The 17,913-nt window shown below is 40.4% G+C and overlaps 2 protein-coding genes across 6 annotated transcripts in view; one reads left to right on the top strand and one right to left on the bottom strand.

Moving 5' to 3' along the window:
- kif26ba (kinesin family member 26Ba) overlaps positions 1-2,815 on the bottom strand; it is an 84,067-nt gene extending 81,252 nt beyond the window's left edge. The window contains exons 1-2 of the mRNA XM_039794834.1: positions 2,106-2,815; positions 427-819 (exon numbers count right to left, since the gene is read on the bottom strand). Coding sequence (XP_039650768.1) covers positions 427-819; positions 2,106-2,165 — 453 coding nt within the window. The 5' untranslated portion in view covers positions 2,166-2,815. The remainder of the gene's footprint in view (positions 1-426; positions 820-2,105) is intronic.
- A 3,010-nt stretch (positions 2,816-5,825) lies between these two features.
- Positions 5,826-13,795, top strand: si:dkey-127k13.1 (PWWP domain-containing DNA repair factor 3B). Of its 5 annotated transcripts, none has more exons than XM_039794684.1 (14): positions 5,826-6,000; positions 6,935-7,060; positions 7,176-7,489; positions 7,607-7,874; positions 8,167-8,310; positions 8,420-8,490; positions 8,932-9,005; positions 9,374-9,434; positions 9,533-9,608; positions 9,749-9,799; positions 9,912-10,153; positions 10,809-11,030; positions 13,174-13,262; positions 13,351-13,795. In XM_039794684.1, exons 2-14 carry the CDS (start codon positions 7,054-7,056, stop codon positions 13,436-13,438), a joined length of 1,707 nt encoding a protein of 568 aa, XP_039650618.1. In that variant the 5' UTR covers positions 5,826-6,000; positions 6,935-7,053; the 3' UTR covers positions 13,439-13,795. The 5 variants fall into 5 exon arrangements, with proteins under 5 accessions (XP_039650618.1, XP_039650614.1, XP_039650617.1 ...); XM_039794680.1 differs by having other exon boundaries at positions 5,827-6,000; positions 8,164-8,310; XM_039794683.1 differs by lacking the exon at positions 5,826-6,000 and adding an exon at positions 6,030-6,051 and having other exon boundaries at positions 8,164-8,310.
- The last annotated feature ends 4,118 nt before the right edge of the window (positions 13,796-17,913 follow it).

Here is a 17,913-nt window from a genome sequence, read left to right on the forward strand (position 1 = left end):
TACAACTCTAAGACAAAAATCTAAATAGTCTTTTCTGTGTCATCTTATTTTGTTTTTGGCAATGTGTCAGTAATTGATTTACAGCTTCAGATAAAATAATTATTCTAAATCCCAAAGGCTGTTTAGTCTCTGCTCTTTTCCACAGCTAATCAAAATGAGGGTTGGACAAATTACAGCATCCCTATGATTTATGAGAACAATAACTCTGACTACACAGCAATGCAGTAAGCAAGGGAATGATTAGAGGCCCAGTCTTTCATGAGCAACCAAGTTAATGTGTGTCACTGTCCAAATGCCACAGTTGATGAAAGAGCAAGTTATTTTTGGAGGCTGTGCTACTGAGCATAGCCAACACACCACAGAGCAGGTATTAAAAACACATATGCAGTAGGATTCACACACATTAATATACACTATAGTTTTTACCTTGCTGGAGTAAGGTCCAGGGATGAGCAGTTTCAGTGCTTGTCTTTTCAGCTCTGTCAGCCTAGCATTGCAGTTCTCACACCATATCCCTCTCTCACTACCAGGGGAACTTCCACTGCCTGAGGCTGGTGAGCCTGTCCCAAAACCTGGGGAGCCACCCAGAGAACCAGGCGATTCTGTCCCAATCCCCGGAGAGATGGTCCCCGGTGATCCAGAGAAGGACCCTGGTGAGGAGATTCCTGAGCCTGGGGACGGGGTGCCCGTGGAGCTTGGCATGGAGCCGGCACCCTCTGGGGCAGGGCGTGTGCCTGAGCGGGTGTTTTCCTCGTAGGCCTTTCGGTACCATGTGTCGGGGGAAAAGGAGGAAGATTTGGTCGGGGATGTGTCGGGCATCTGCGGGGGAAAAAATAAATTTAAAAAGAAGAAAACTTGACTAATCGGCCTTTATTATGTCAGCAATTGGACATGTCATAGCAGGAAAAGCACAGGTGTAAATAATAATATTCATTAATAAAAGATGAATTCCACATTACAATTCCATAAAAAAAGGCTATATTGTGTTAATATGTGCAACATCCCACTCATCCCAGTGGACACAACAGGTTGCATAGGGATGAGAATAAAATAATGAGGAAGGGGTAAGGGCATGTGTCTTGTGTCATGCAAATTAAAAGTCAAGCTATTTGCATTTTGCCTGTAAAGCAAAATGATGATGTGTGTTCACTATTTCCACCAAGGCTAGCTAAATTCAGTAGGCTACCTATTTTGTTGAATTTAACAAATTATACACTATTTGTAGGTCTGTTCACAAACAAACATATATCTGAAATTCATGGGAGAGAATCAAAAGCAAATGATTCTGGTTGAATGCCAGAATGCCAATAACACACAAACAGGAAGCAATGTTTAACATTTACTGTAATAGTGTTACAACCCAAGTCAATGCAGTCAACACATTGGATGCTTCTATAACCATCTAAATAGGATTATGTCAGATTCCGTGTGGAGACCTGTGTTATTTTTCTTTATTCAGACGGCCACATGGGAACATCAAATGAGCCACAGGGAGTTGAAAATTAGATATTTTGCGGCTGGGTAAATCCAGTCAGAGAGCAGACCCATTGATGTGGTGGTGGCTGGATTGGTTTGGGTACTGTTGCTGCTTTAATCCCTCACAAGGGCTATAATAAGGAAGCAATGAGTAGGCTGATAGGTGGGAATGCTCAATCATCTCCAAGTAAAGAGGTGGGTAGAATGTGAGCCAACCCTATGTCCTAAATTAACGTTAATTAGGCTGTAGGAGGTAGGCAGTGACACAGGTGTGAGTACCTGATGTATCTGCTTGGTCCTCAGTTAGTGATAATTAAGATGTGTGGGAGAACTATCAGTGAAAATGCATGCCACTGTTGTGACACCATAACCAATGATGTGCGAAATGTGATCTTCACAAAGCACTCAATCAACAGCTTGAGCACTAAATCTAATGAGCGTTCATGACTTTTATATTTATGCACCCTGAAAAAGCAAACTGTAGTTTTCAATTAAAATGGGTAGGTAGTGTGAGGTGAAGTGCATGCATCACTGAATGGATGATAAGTTTTATTTATTTTTTATGTTTACCAGGCATATAGGCTAACAGAGGTGTGTCCACCCCTCGGCTGCTGGAATGAATAACCTACCCCATATTTTCTGCTCCGGCTGCTCACAGACCTCTCCTTAGTCCCCGACAGTGAAGTCATGTTGGGGGTGAGAGGAAGGGTAGGAGAGGAGAGGAGAGGAGAGGAGAGGAGAGGAGAGGAGAAAGAACCTCTGCTGATGCTTCACATTCAAAAAGAGACCACCGGATCGATTTCAATTAACAACACGCCCCTGCAGTTTGCTCTTCTCAATCTGGAGGCAACCTTACGCCACTTCCAAATGTATGTGAAAACAGGTTACATCCCCATTCCGTCGCAAAGAAACACACAAAAATCCTGAATGGTTCTTTTGTCCACGCGTTATTGCCTCTGGAAAAAGCCCTCGACTGACTTGTGAAAAAACACAAACTAAGAACAGGTCGTGCGAGAGGGGAGACCGCTCCCTGTCAGCAGAGTGTGCTCTGCGCTGAATGAGGCTCTCTGCTCAACAGCGCTCCGGACTGGCATCGCACTCAGCCCAGCCTCTCTCCATCAGCTCTGCCTCTGCGTCTCAGGCTGGCCAGGTAAAACAAACTCCCCCACCCCCAGGGGCAAATTCCGTGTCATGGGCTCCCGATAAAGTCACGAGTCGTTATAGATCGAGTATGATCTGGCTGGTGCTGACCACGGCTACATTGAGTCAGTTCCTTGAGGTTTAGGCTAATTGTTACTATTCGTACCCTCCTGTTGACTTCCCGAGGCTCCGCACTCTGCTGAAGCCAGCAGTGGACTGAGGAGAGGAGACTGGAGAGAGGCGAACATCTGGATGAGGGCGGGGCCACCCTGCCCCTCATCATCCACAGGCCAATTCACATCCAGAGGTGCCAGCTGAGTGAGGAAGTGAGGAAACTGGACTTTTTAGATTGAGCTTTGTATTGTGGGATCTTGTTAGGTTGATGAGATTCTGCGTTTAACTAAACAATATAAAAGAGACACTTCCAGGACTCTTTAGTCACCACTGAGGACACTGAAGTCTAGGTATGTTTTCTCAGTGAATTAGTGGTTCGTAGGCTATAGGTTTTAGTGATCTAGGGAGACATGATACTGTAAAATCGCCAAGTGGACTCAGGTTTACTAAAATCCAGGCTATGGCTCTGGACACTTTCTTTTTTAATAAAGTAGGATAAGTTAAACCCTTTGGGAATGGAGAAGATGGAGAAGAAGAAACGACTGGACCTAGATTTAGACAAACCAGGCCATTAATCACTGTCATGAAATCAAAATGTTAAGTGACTCTGTTGTAACAACTTCTTTTTTTCTTTACCCACATGCCCTTTAGAAAGGTGACTGGCAATCATCAGTCAAAAGCCCAGTCTATGGGTTAACTGGCTGGTCTTCCACTTGAGTTTATGTGTTACGCAAAGTCAAGGAAAAGTTATGTAGGAAAAGGTAAGAGGGTAGAGAGATGCAAGCCTTTTGAAGAGTGTAAAAATTAATATAAGAGCAGTAATATTTCTGCAGTAACTTCTGTCGTCTTGTAATGGAGGAGACACACCTGCATGAAGTCGCATAAGAACCACTGTTTTGCAAAAGAGAGTAGTTTATGATTGGTTACACAGTGCCCTCTACTGTGGTCGTTAAGCTATTGCTAGAGACATACAGTCACCCAGCAGTTTATTGTGACTAAAGCATGTTGGACTGCTTTAAACATGTTATGGTAATAGTGCCATTTATGACTTTCTAGCTTTAAAGAAATGTATACCATTACATTTTGTAGCACTAATACAAATCTTCTGTGAAATCAAAAAGGAAAGGTTATAAATAATAAAGTTAGTGATGGATTTAGTCCATTTAGCTGCTTCAGTTTCAGTGTCCTGGAATCGTGCATACTGGGACACTCAATAGAATAGAGCCATGTTAATGTTATTAGTTACACCTGTGCTTTTCCTACTGTGACAAGTTAAAACGTCTGCTGTGAAAAAGCCTTTTGGCAGTTTGAGGGAAAGAGCAGTAAATACAAAGAACAATGTTGTGCGTTATGTATTATCACTATTAGTAGGTTACAATTGTTTTTCAATTGCTAAACGACAGTGGGCACAACTGGAATCACATGTGCAAAACTCAAGCCCCAATACAACATAAATTGTGTAACACAAGTGTAATTACAGAATGTTAAGGGCCTACAGATGTTTTTGTAAGAACTCAGACATGAAGTTATTGGTGTATACCTGAATTTAAAATCAATACTGTATACTGCACATTTCGTGGATAGAGCAAGTTGAACCATTGAAATGCTGTTATGCTCAGCTGCATAGGGGTTTATCACCCATGGATGCAAACAGACAAAACGTTATTTTTTAACCTTTATTTATTCAGGGAAGGTTCACTGAGAGAACGCCTCTCTTTTGCAGGAACGCTCTGATCACATTCACACGGTTACACATTGTTAGGACCTTTATGTTTATGTCTAGTAACATGAAACGTTTACCCAAACCTCTAAAGACAAGAAAAACCAGAACGCCAATAAGCCAACTGTTGAGACACTTCAAGGCAGTGTAACAATTATGGTTTATTTTACAGCAAACAAAAATGATAAGAAATGGTAAGTAAACTAAAAGTAGAAGCTGAGAAACGTCAGGGTCTCCAAGGCCAACAACACAAAGTAGTTCTACCAACTACAACCAACACCACAGGCCGCTCTGTGGCAAGAGGAAGGGTCAGGGCCTTGGATCTGGGAGCTTATATGCAGCTTGATGATGACCAGATGAGGAACACATGTGTATGATCATCACTCAGAGGTGTGGCAGAGCTGCAACACAGACACAAGCAGCTCTCTTCCAAAAAGAGGCCAGAGTCACATTAGGGAACGTAACACACATACCTGGAAGCTGCCCAGTACAATCACAGTCTGATCTGCTGGCCACTGATCAGCTCCACTGGAGCAGTTGAGGTTAGGGGCCTTGCTCAAGGGCCCATCAGTAGTGGTAATAAGGGAGGTACAAGAGCTGCTCTTTCACTTTCCCCACCCAGATTTATCCTGTCGGTCTGGAAATTAAACCAATGACCTCCCGGTCGGCAAGCTCACTTCTCTAACCTTCAGGCCACCACTGCCAAAGTTCATTATCGTGAAATACATACAGACAGCTTTGCTGGTGTTAACCCAAATAAACATAAAAGGGGGATAGCATAATGTATTTGGGCTCTGCATTTGGACACAGTATGGCCTTGGGCATGCAGTTTGTACTTCACTTAATTTAATAGAATATAGATTTTTTTAAACAAGTATCAGTGTAATGTTGTGATAACTTATCTAGGCCACTGTATGATGCCAAATATATGCATTTTAGGCCTATTGTATAAAATACTAGGAGATACTAATAAAAAAAAGTTAGAAAGACAGGCAGAAATGAATGTAGGTGTGAGGTAAAAACAAAAACTGTACAGGGCTAGACAAAGCTATATGCAGTGGTTCCTTCATAGGCCTTTTAACCAGTGTTTGTGTGCTTGTGATCCTTTTCACAGGTGTCTATAAGCATGTAGCAGTTCAATCCAAAGAGGGATTTGTTTTCCCTCTCCGATTTATTTTTAGAATCCTGAAGAGGAAACACTATCGCTTGGGGAATTGAACAAGAAAAAACATTTCAGAGAAAGCTTATAAAATTGAAAATTAAACAGAATTCATGGTTATTTATTTTTTGTCCCGAGCTCCCGAGCTCCCATGGATATATTAAGAGAACCAGGTTGCCAAACTATTTATTTAATATACGCACTCCGGTGCAGTAGGTGGCGGTACATGGCTCGTTTACGTTTCGCGATTACCAACAAAAATATTAGTGGTGGTTGTGAAATGTTTGCTTCACTAACGTTAACTATTTTACATGTTTGATACTTAATTGCAGTTTGAAACGAGAATCAGGGAATGTGTATGCACGGCGATGCCTGAAGTCTACTGAATCTGGTGACGTAAACTATCAAAACAGAAGGCTTTAACATTTGAAGGGAAATGGCTGTATGTTTATTAGTTACTATTTCGTTTTCCCGGAGGTAACTTGTTGATCACTTTTGCGGGATCAGCTCAAAGTTTGTGGGCGTGCATGTGGCAATTAACGTTAAATGTTTGATTGTGCCTAATGTAGCTAGCTAAGTCAAGCTGCCTTTATAAAACAGGTAACGTTAATGTTAGCCTGTGTTAGTGTGTACGATGACTAATTCGCATTAAGAACCGTGCAAACCCAATTAACGTTATTCTGTTTTAGCGTTAATGTGCGTTGGCTATAAACATAACTGCTTTCATTGCTGGGATTGTTTTAGTGTGCGTATGTTTAGCTAACGTTACTAATTTAGCATGCTAAACGTTACATTAACAAGCTGGATGATGTTCCAGCTTTGTTTGCTAGCAACCGGTCAGCTGTAGTCTCGGTCCTAACAAAGGTTACCATGTGGGCTCGTATATTACCAAAATGTTTACCCTTGATATTATTATGGTGGTTTAGCATGGTGTTTTTACATGTGTGACGTTACTTTTATTGCGAAATTAACTGCTAGGTCGTCTGAGAAATCCTTTTGTCTTGCAGTAACGTATCTAAGTTATCGAGTAAGGGACTGTTGTAAATGTCTAGAACAGATAAGACACATGTTAGTGAGCTAACGTTAGCTAGTTTGGTATGCAGGCGTTGGTTTCCAAAACATGTATTGAACCCGTTTCCGTGGCGACATGCATTTTACGTATTTTGGCGAATTTAATTGGCATTTTTCTCAAAGCTAACTAACATGGCCCAACTCTAAAGCGGAAGTACGTCATACCACGTAGGGCCCAAATGTTGTAGGTTGTTTCATTAATGGGCATACACATGGGTTGGTTACCCTCCCTTCTCTGTCTCTTCCTCACACAGCTGTCAGCGCTGAAGGCTCCCAGTGAAGAAAATCAGCCCTGATAATTTCACATCTTGACACTTCAGTAGACATCTGATCCAATGAACTCTACAGTGGGACTACACGGACTCATACAAAAATGAAAGGTAACCTAACCTGTAATCTTCATCATTTCACTCTCTGAATCTTGTAAGCAATTTAAAAAAAAAAAAAAAAAAAAAAGTGTTTGAGAATCCGCTAAATCTGTGAATGATCTTTCAGGTAGATCTCGGAAACCAAGAAAACGGGAACCTAAAAAGACGCCGAGGGAGAAAGTCACTTCAGACACGGTTTCATCTGAAGTGACAGAGGAATCAAATGCTGTGTCAGGCAGTGATGTTGTCATTGTCAGCCAGTCTACTGCCAGTTCCTTACCAAGCACTCCAAAAAGAGACAGGGGACAGGCACAAGAAGCCCGCCTGACCTCCACACCAGTCCACAGCTCCTCAGTTGACACCTGGTCCAACATCTCAAGGTCCCCTCCCGGAACCAAACAAGCAGAGCTAGAGTACGCTAACCACGCCAATCAGTTCAAGGTGTTTGATCATATTTTCACTGATAATGTTTCTTCATTTTGAGCCTACAGATTTTTCAGCATACACAGTTAATTTCAGTGATGTTCCTAAACTCCTTTCATATCTTTTCTGTTGTAGACATCAGAGGTAGATTCACCATGCTGCCAATTAAAATCTCAAAGCAGACGCAAGAGGGCTAATGCTTCCCAGTCGAGACAAGTTAGAAAAAGGGTGCGAAATGAGCAAACGCAGACCTGCCGTAGAACCAACGGTCTTCCAGCCAAGTGCCAGCGAGGCAGGACGCGGAAGGTGGAGACAGGGTTTTTACAAGAGGACACCACTACTCGGTCGTCTGAACGCTCTAGACCAAGATTTGAACTGGAGACTACTGATGCAGCAGAGCAAGGTAGTGTCTTCTTCAACTTTCAACTTTATTTTTGTCCCCGGAGGGCGGTTGGTTTTGCAGCAAGGTACAATACATGGAAAAACAAAAATGCAATGAAATTCTTCATGTCTGTGTTATGCAAAGTCATTTTAATGTTTGCAGAATATGTCTTGATGTGCTATACTCTGTGTGGAATATATTAGCTAGGGTAGCTACTGCTGCTTGTAGAGAAGCTCATGTTTTTAAAGACAAAATTACCTGCTCTAATTCTGTGTCATTGCTGCCCCCCCTACACCCCGCACCTCCCCAGAAGACCAATCTTTGCTGTCCTCAGATCTGTCAATAGAGCTGAGTCACCATGAGGAGCAGCTTCCATCTTTGTCCTTCCAGGAAGATGAGGGAAGTGCTGATGAGGACGAGGAGGAGCTACCAAGTTTCTTGATGCAGGTGGACAAAAGTGAGTGAGATTGCAGTGACTGAATGCAAATAACCTCTACAAGGACTAGATATGGTCTGGATTGTGTGTACACTGTACATTTTTCAAGTGAATTGTTTTTGTCTTTCAGAGCCTCCATCCATTACAGAAGGAGCGTTTGTGTGGTGCAAATTTAGAAATTATCCATTCTGGCCTGCATTGGTGAGTGCAGAACCCTGTGTGGATGATTGATTTCTCATAAGCATAGTTTTTAGATGTAACAATACATAGTTTCTTAGTAAGATTTTCCCTACAGGATATACAGAAAATAAGCAATTTATCACTTTTGAGAAGCTTGAGTGAAGCAGTGATTTTGTATTTCTTTATTTTTCTCCATTTTTTTTGGCTTAATGAATGACTTAAACACTTAAATTGATTGACTAATCAGTTCAGCACTAATAAACACTATGCTAAAGCTACACAGTTAAACTCTAACACAAAATTCATATGAGAGGTAAATTACATTCACTGAGGAAATTAAATGAAAGACCATTATGGGTCTGAAATATTGCTTACCCAAAATAAGACCTGTGGTCAAGACTTTACAAAATAGCAAACCATGAAAAATTAATGGTTTAAAATCTGTGCCATTTTTCTCTGCAGGTAAAAAGTGTGAACCGTAAGCAGAAAAAAGCCAGTGTCATGTTCATTGATGATCCATTTATTCACAAAAAAGGGTAGGGTAAAAAAAATACATTCTCTCACTGCTTTGTTGTTTTATGCCTCTGCATTTAAAAAAAAAAAAAAAAAAAAATGTAGAATTGCACTATAAGTTGTGAGGATCCCAAGGCCATAGAGTCTCTGCTGATCACATTTCGTGATCTTGTCCACCACACCTGGCTATCGGGGATCGCCAGCAGATGTCTCTCAAAATGAGTTAACATGAATGAAAGTGGTGCAGGCATCCTGTGTAACTAGTTGTGGTAGTATTAGAAAACCTGTGTAGTCTAATGTGATGTCATTAAACCCAGCCGCACATATCATGATGTTTAAACAAAACATCATCAGGACTTTGGTATTTAGTTGTATGTTTGTGTTCTTGAAGGTTTACTGTGGCTCTGAAAACCCTGAAGCCTTTTGACTGTGAAGAAGCTAATGATCTAGTGGTAAGAATTGTTAATGAATTATACACTACACTTTCTAAAAATGGTGTAATCCTTACACAGTGGCAGACAATATTTCTCTCATATTGATTCTGTTATAGTATAAAGCCAAAGAAAAGTATGCTTCTGCAATTGAGTGGTCCTTGGAGCTCATAACAGACTACAGGATACGGATAGGTAAGTATTGTCCATTTAATGCTTTTGCAGACAGAAATGAATAAGGGACAGTGATTTTATTACATGCATTATATATAAACAGTATTGTTCTGACACCACTGAACAATTTCAGCAGTTCTAATCATGTTTTGTCTTTGTAGCCTGTGGCTCATTTTCTGGCTCCTTCATCGAGTACTTTGCTCATGACATGAGTAAGTTTCGTTGTGTAACTTTCATTAACACAGCACCACAGAATATTAAGCCACGCGGAATGAAAACGAGTACATCTGCAGCCCTACTTAACTACTTTCTTACCTACTCCAGGCTATCCAGTTAGGAGGCAGTACCCGCAGGCAGCCTCAGAGAGACTTACCATTGCCAGTGATGCAACGATGGAGTCGCTGTGTGATGATCCTAAGGAGGACGGCTTTAGTAAACAGCAGGAAGAGGTCCGTAAGAGTTCAAAGAGGCTGCTGCCAGACCGGAGTCTTGCCGCCTACAACCGTGCTAATGAGAAGCTCGTACATTTCATCGTGAAGCAGCGCATGGTGGAAGGACGCCTTCTGGTATGATTAAAGAGCCTATTGTATTGTAGTGCTGCGTTGCTGTTGTAGTTCTGGGATTAGCAAACACATTCTCAATACCAGTGGATGTTTTACTTTGAAGTATATGAAGAAAATATGTGCAGGTGCACTTCTCTTAGTTCCATGTCGTGATTTGACAAGATAAGACAGTTCTACATGTTGAACCATAACCAAGGGTTTGAATTATTCATTGGAATTAATTTCTTCTATGTCCCACAAATGTTTTTCATGTAATGAGAAACACATTCTAATGACTAACCTGAAATTGGACAAATTATACTTTACTTTAGCAGTGTTGCTGATGGCTGTAACATTACAAGGCCAGTTACTTTCACCATTGGGCTTTTTCCGTTCATTAATTTTGGGTGAATATTTTTAAAAGCGATAATTTTGTTGTACATTTCTAGATATCGATGTTATTTTTGTTTTATAATTGCCACTGGAGTCTCTGCTGTTGAGTGCAAGAAAAACATTCTCGGTGAGATTTTAATGTTGTGAAACAATAAGACATCAAAAAACTAAATTCCGTTAATCCTTTTAATAGACGACAACATATGTAGCACTAAAAAAGGCATTCAAGATGAGCACCTGTCCCTGGTTGAATAAACTCACCCTTTCTGTATCCCTCTCCTTACAGGCTGTAATCCATGGGCAGCAGCAGTCCAGATGGCTCCACTCCTTTTTGAGTGCCAGTCGGAAACCGGGGGTGAACATATACCTGGCAGATGACCAGCAGTTGGACCAGGTCTACTTGTACCTGAATGAGCTCTATGCAACGGCTGTGGCTGCCACCCCTTGCCTTCCTAAATTGGCATTTATGGAGCATGTCCCCTTTATCCTAGATGTGCTTCTTCCTGAGGTAAGCTAAATCTTTCACCAGCACATGTGTTGTCATTTTTTCAGTTATAGCATACGGTAGGTGTTGTAGGCAATTTTGCGTGTGTGTGTGTGTGTGTGTGTGTGTGTGTGTGTGTGTGTGTGTGTGTGTGTGTGGTAGTTTTGTGTGACTGGTTTGTTCGCTATGTCACCTGGGGCCCGTTTCAGAAAGCAGGTTTAGTGAAAACTCGGAGTTTGTTAACCCTGAGATGAGGGAAACTCTGGGTTTTCCGTTTCAGAAAGGGAGGTTATTTAAACCTGAGAGAGAGGAAGGTAACTCCAGCCCGTTTCAGAAAGAGAGGTAACTTAACCTCAGAGTCGGTTACCATTGTAACGGAGTCTGTGAACCTAACCTGGTCGGGAGCAGGTTTTCTTTAATAAACCTTGAGTTTCTCTCAGTCTCCTCCCTCTGACACAGCGCTCTTTCATTTCTTCATTCATTCATTCATTCAGTTTGTAGCAGGCGCATTTTAGCGCAGTGTTATCTGCATGAATAAAAAAACATGTTGGTTTATTAACTATGTTAGGCAGATTATAAAACGTTTTTTTCCTCAAACATGGCATTTCCTTTTGTCGACAATCCCGTTGATGAAGAAGCAGCATTCATTCGCAGAGAGTTAAAGAAATACGCCACTGTTTGTTGAAATAGGGCTTATCACGGTCTACCCTGGCTGTAGATAGGTGGGCCAACGCATTTTTTGTCTCAGTGCAAGTAATTAGGTTGTTTTTTTTGTCTTTTGTTGGCTCACTTTTACTCACAACATGCTAACCGGCAACATAGGGTTCAATTCACTACGCTAAGCTAACTAGCGGCGGTGCTGCCAGTGTTGCACCGGACTAAAACAATGCATGCACAAAAAATGTGTTGGCCCACCTATCTACAGCTAGGGGAGACCGTGATAAGCCCTCTTTCAACAAACGGTGGCGTATCCCTTTTAAACATACGTCGGGAGATGATATTGAGGCCCGACTAGATGTATTTTCATTTCCAGATAAAACCTCCGCTGTGTGCAAGTGATGTTTTTAGATTTTGTCTGCTTGTTTTTAGTCTTTCACAGTGAGGGCTAGATTTATCAAGCCGTTTGCACCTGTTTCCAGGCGCTAATTGGTTGCAAAGACGGACGTAACCGATGCGGGCTATTTACAAACAGGGCGCACTTGGGTAAAATCGCAGATTTTCTGCCACATGAGCGAGAAGAGACAAGTTGCGCTTTCAATATGCGTTCGTAGGGAAAGTGGGAGTTCCACCCAAAAAGGTGGGAGGATAAGCACAAAGTGCACCTAATTATATATTCCGTGGTATTTACAAAGACTGTCAGTAAGAGCGCGCCTCTATTCTGCGGGGGAAATTCTCCGCCTCTTAAAAGCAGATCTAAACCAGCCGCAATCGAGTTTCCTCGTAGACCTTTATGCCGCTGGTGAAATGGCAACAGTAATTTGAGCAAGACGAAGACATAGGCGAGGCTGAAAATATTTTTAACACAAGAATCACACTTTGTCAGTGAACACAACATCATTTAGCGTTACAGATCAAGCAGCCATGCAATATTAGAGTTACTGGAAGAACTCAAAGATGAAATTGAATCTCCCACTCAGCGTCCACATCCCATTCCAGCAGTTGTTAAACTCCTCGCTACATTACAAATATAGGCATCAGGATCATTTCAAACAGTCATAGCATCAGCAGTGGGAATATCGCAGTCTGCACTCAGTCATATCATAGCACAAGTACCGCTTTGCTACAGCGCAATTTACAGATAGTGGGCAGAGAAAGAGGCTGATTGCCTGATGGGTGTCAGGGTTGATAAATACTACACAAAATGTGGAAGCATAACGTGCGCTATTACCGAACTCGCATAAACAGACGCAGCGCAAACTGCACTAGTATTAGTAAATTAGGCCCTCAGTCTTTTTGTAGGTGTTATTAAATGCATTTATAAAATAAAAGGTTAACCTTAAGATGATGGCGGACCTCATTATTTGCACCAGCAAGCGTTAAAAATTGTTTCAAATTTCCTCCTGTGGCTTTTGTTTGTGGTCAGATTGCCACTACAGTAAGTTTTTCTAAAATGCAGTTCACAGTTTATGTGCTACAGGTGTTGTGAGATTATTGTCCTCCTGTGCAGGCCATCACCTATGCCATAGCTGGGGTGGACAATGTGCCAGTAAAAAAGGCAGAAGAAAAGTACTTAAAAGGACGATGTATTAGTAACAGGTAAGAGTTTGAGTTAAATCAATAAAGGAACAATGTTTAAACTAAATACTAAATATGATGTTTTTTTCCAATTTCTATTTAAATTCAGGGAAAGACAGGAGTTTGAGCGTTGGAGTGACATGAAGATAAAGCATCAGAACACTTCACCTGCATTAGTATCTGATCCCATCAGTTAGAAGACTGGGTATTGTAAAACAGGAAACTTTATTTTTTTATTGATTAATTTTTTTCAAATGTTTTTTTTTTTTACAGGCAATGTGGAAGTATTTGTGTGCCTTACATCAATGATAAATCACATTATTGCAAACTAATTGTAAATGCTGGTTAAAAGCTGTTGAGAAGCTGGTGTTAAAATGTCTACAGTAATAATGATAACAAATGTAAGTCACCTAAACACCTAACTTGGCCGCTTACCTGTTTGCTGACAGTATATAAACTGCCAAATTGTCAATTTCTCACATATCTATACCTGTATATTAAAAAAACTGAACCGTGCTTGTATCTATTCCTGTATATTAAAGAACTGAACTGTACTTGTTTTGCTAAAGTATTTTTTTGTCCAACAGTGAAGGCTTTCACACATACTAAAGGATGGACAAGTGTCAAATCAAAAACAGACCTTTAACACAAGTCACCACAACCATATGATCACAACACAATGCCCCTGTTGATATATGAACCAAACTGCACAATTACTAGGGGCCTCAGAGCAATAATTGTACCTTCTTGGGGACTGTTTGGTATTTATGGAATGGACCTCTGGAGGAAAATAGGGGAGGGTTGTTTCCTTTTATTCTTTGTTGATGGGAGGGTCATCCAATTTAATTTAGTCTAGGGGGGAGGGTCACCCAACTTTTGTATTCATGAGAACAGCAAAATTTCAAAGTGGCTTGTTTGATGCATATTTATCCATGTAGCTCCATGTTGCTCTCATAGTCTCTGCCCCTATCGCAAATGGGTCCCTCCCTGTTTAGTCAGCCAGACAATTTGAGCTGTAGTTTTATAGACTGGGATTTCCAAAATGAATAAATCCCGCTGGCATATATAAACACAAAACTGCTTTGCTATCTCCATCGTGTTGTAACTAAGACATCTGCTAAAAAAATAATTATATTCATTAGCATGATAGACGGCTCCAATATAATATTCGGGAGGGTCATCCAAAATGTATCATTGGTGAAGGAAGGGTCAAGTCTGTTTTGATATTTGGTCCCATTACTCCTCCAGTGGCCCCTGAAATAAATAATGAACAGTTCCTTATGAAGGTGCCTTATGGTGTTTAACCCTCCTGACACCCATATAGAACCATTCTTTGTGGGAGGGACAGGGGATCTTTAGGGGGAGATGTCAAGTCAACAGTATATATGCCAGAGTGTATAAGGATTTACAACACTATGATTGAAGTATACGGAATAATGCCCATCCTCGTGCTCTATTGTCATAAGTTGCAGCAATTTAGGGTTTAATACCTTTGTGTTACAAAGATTTGATGCAACATTTGACCAATTTTTACCACTATAGAAATATATTTTTCTCAAAATACCACATTTAGACAGATCTTGAGGAACACCATAGAAAAATGCATGCTGTGATTTGGTATTAAAAACTTTTGACATTTGGAGAAATGCATTTTTTGGCGATTGGAATCTGCTGAGAAACCCCCCTTATTGCCAATATACCTAAAAGCCATATATCCTCTGAATTCTCCAAGTCTCTAGTTTGTGGTTGTAAAGTTTCATGAGACTGATTATCCTAAAGGTCACAACTGGTCATTTCATACAGTGAGGTCAAGTTTCAGAAACTGGTCTCACTAGAATGAAATGGCTACTATGGAGACTTACATCATCACACATGATGATATGAACTCATTGAATCCACCAGAGTCTCAGCTTTCCAATCATACCCAATTTATGCAATTACATGACTGTTTAGGGAACTCAATATGAAAATAACATTAATACTGCATGTGAAAAACTTTTGCCCCAAACTGCATGGGATTGCATGAAGTGGGCATGTCTATAAAGGAGAGTCGTGGGTACCCTTAGAACCAATTTTCATTCAGATATCTTGAGGTGAGGGGTCAAGGGACCCCTTTGAAAATAGCCATGCCAGTTTTTCCCTCACCAAAATTCAGCCGAACTTTGGAGTGTTAGCACAAGCTAGCATGTCATGGTTGGTACAGATGGATACCTTGGCTTAGGCCTTCTACTTTCATATCATACCAGTATCTTCACTCCAGCTATTAGAACACTGACGCTCCAGCGGGTCTCAGAGGGTTAAAAAGGAATTTGCTGTTTTTCATTGAACATCTTACACTGTCATCATATACTGTAGTCCATTTTGGACATAGCCACTTGAAACATTACCTCTGCAGAGATCCTCTAATCACCACAAGAAGAAGCTTTGTTCTAAAAGAGGGGGAACTAGAAAATAAATCACATGCTGATAAGCACTGTAACATCAGCACATCTGGCTATGGTTTTCAATCTTGTATCTAGATATTATTGACCTTTACACATTTGGTATTTTTAAGGCTCCATCTTTCATTCCATCATTTGAAGTAGATCCTATTTCTGATTAAACTGTTTTGGTCAACATTAATCTTGAAACATTTTAAAAGGTTGGTTTTTTTCCATCTTTGATGTCCACCTTTTTACACAACATCAGTGTCAACAGTGAGATGAAGTGTCTGCCACAGTCTTTTCAGCTTGCTGCTGTTTGCAGTAAAAGAATATCTGCTGCCACAATGGCTGCCATACACTGGGCAGCATCCTATCGCTGGCTGTGAGACTGCTTAACACAACACCATGACAAATGATAAGGAAATATAACTCCTCTAATCTACTTCTGCAAATATGCTCCACAGGTTGCCCTACAATGTTCTGTATACTTTATTATTATTATTATTATTGCACCATTGTGGTCATAATTCAACATTGACTTCAAGGGAGAAGTTGCTAATGTTGCGAAACTTCCCTTTTCTCCTACATATTCTCAGTATTGTTTCTATAAGTGTCACCAGTCTTTTTTCATTACTGACATACATAATGTTGGATACTGTCAACACAGTCTACCTGGACAGCTGCTAGGCAGATACATTGTTGCTGTTTGGATGTTTATATATAATCTTTATTACCTTTATATATATTTATAGTTTCTCTTAAGCACTGCTTGGAGGGTCATTCCCAATTTTGTTGTATTCATTGTAATATAATGATGATAAAGTCTTTAGGCTTCTCATCTCATCTATATTTATGGAGATCTTTATTCTAGGTCTTTATTCTATTTTTGACCTTTTAAACATGTTTTTTTTAACATTTATTCTTCTTAAACCTGACCTTGACTCTAGAACTTGGGGAAAAACATGATTTTTCAATCCCATTTTTCAAACCCCAATTCCAATAAAGTTGGGATGCTGTGTAAAACGTAAATAAAAACAGAATACAATTATTTGCAAATACTTTTCAACCTATATTCAATTGAATACACTACAAAGATAATATATTTAATGTTCAAATTGCCCGAGCTCATCTGAAATGGACTGACGCAAAGTGGAAAAGTGTGCTGTGGTCTGATGAGTCCACATTTCAAGTTGTTTTTGGAAATCATGGACATCATGTCCTCCGGGCCAAAGAGGAAAAGGACCATCCAGATTGTCATCAGCGCAAAGTTCAAAAGCCAGCATCTGTGACGGTATGGGAGTGTGTTAGTGCCCATGGCATGGGTATCTTGCACATCTGTGATGGCACCATTAATGCTGAAAGGTAAATACAGGTTTTGGAGCAACATATGCTGCCATCAATGTATTTTTTTCATGGACGTCCCTGCTTATTTCAGCAAGACAATGACAAGCCACATTCTGCATGTGTTACAACAGCGTGGCTTCGTAGTAAAATTGTGCGGGTACTAGACTGGCCTGCCTGCAGTCCAGAACTGTCTCCCATTGAAAATATGTGGTGCATTATGAAGCGCAAAATACAACAACAGAGACCCTGGACTGTTGAGCAACTGAAGTTGTACAGGAAGCAAAAATGGGAAATAATTCCACCTGACAATGCTTACTGAGTGTTGTTAAAAGGAAAGGTGATGGAACACAGTGGTAAACATGCCCCTGTCCCATCTTTTTTGGAAGTGTTGCAGGAATCAAATGGAAATGAGTGAACATTTGCAAAAAAATAAAGTTGATCAGTTTGAACATTAAATATCTTGTCATTGTAGTGTATTTAATTGAATATAGGTTGAAAATGATTGTAATAATTGTATTGTATTTTTATTTACGTTTTACACAATGTCCCAACTGCATTGGAATTGGGGTTTGAACAAAAAGACAAAATACATATTGAATAGGCCTATCTGAACAGATTGCCACAATTGACCATAATCGAATCTCATATTAGGTCAAAGACTGTACATTACTATATTTTACGCCAGTTAAGTACTGGGAATAAGGACAGTCAACAATGAAAAAAAATGAACAAAATCAATGTAATACATTTATAGCCTATCAATAAAGTGTCTATTTTATGATAAGTAGGCCTATGATTGTATAGCAATCGTTCTTGTGAGCAATGTATCAGATTTGTGTAATCAATCCTTTGGTAAATAAGTTTATAATAGCGGCATGAGGGCAGTGAATGTGCTTGTAACCGTA

The sequence above is a fragment of the Perca fluviatilis genome, chromosome 3 (genome assembly GCF_010015445.1).
Source record: "Perca fluviatilis chromosome 3, GENO_Pfluv_1.0, whole genome shotgun sequence".
NCBI lineage: Eukaryota > Metazoa > Chordata > Actinopteri > Perciformes > Percidae > Perca > Perca fluviatilis.

Bases quoted from the DNA above. Each gene is read 5' to 3' on its own strand.
- si:dkey-127k13.1 (XM_039794680.1), top strand. The intron at 9,006-9,373 runs GTAGGGTAAAAA...GTGTTCTTGAAG, and splicing joins CCATTTATTCACAAAAAAGG to GTTTACTGTGGCTCTGAAAA. The intron at 10,154-10,808 runs GTATGATTAAAG...CTCTCCTTACAG, and splicing joins TGGTGGAAGGACGCCTTCTG to GCTGTAATCCATGGGCAGCA.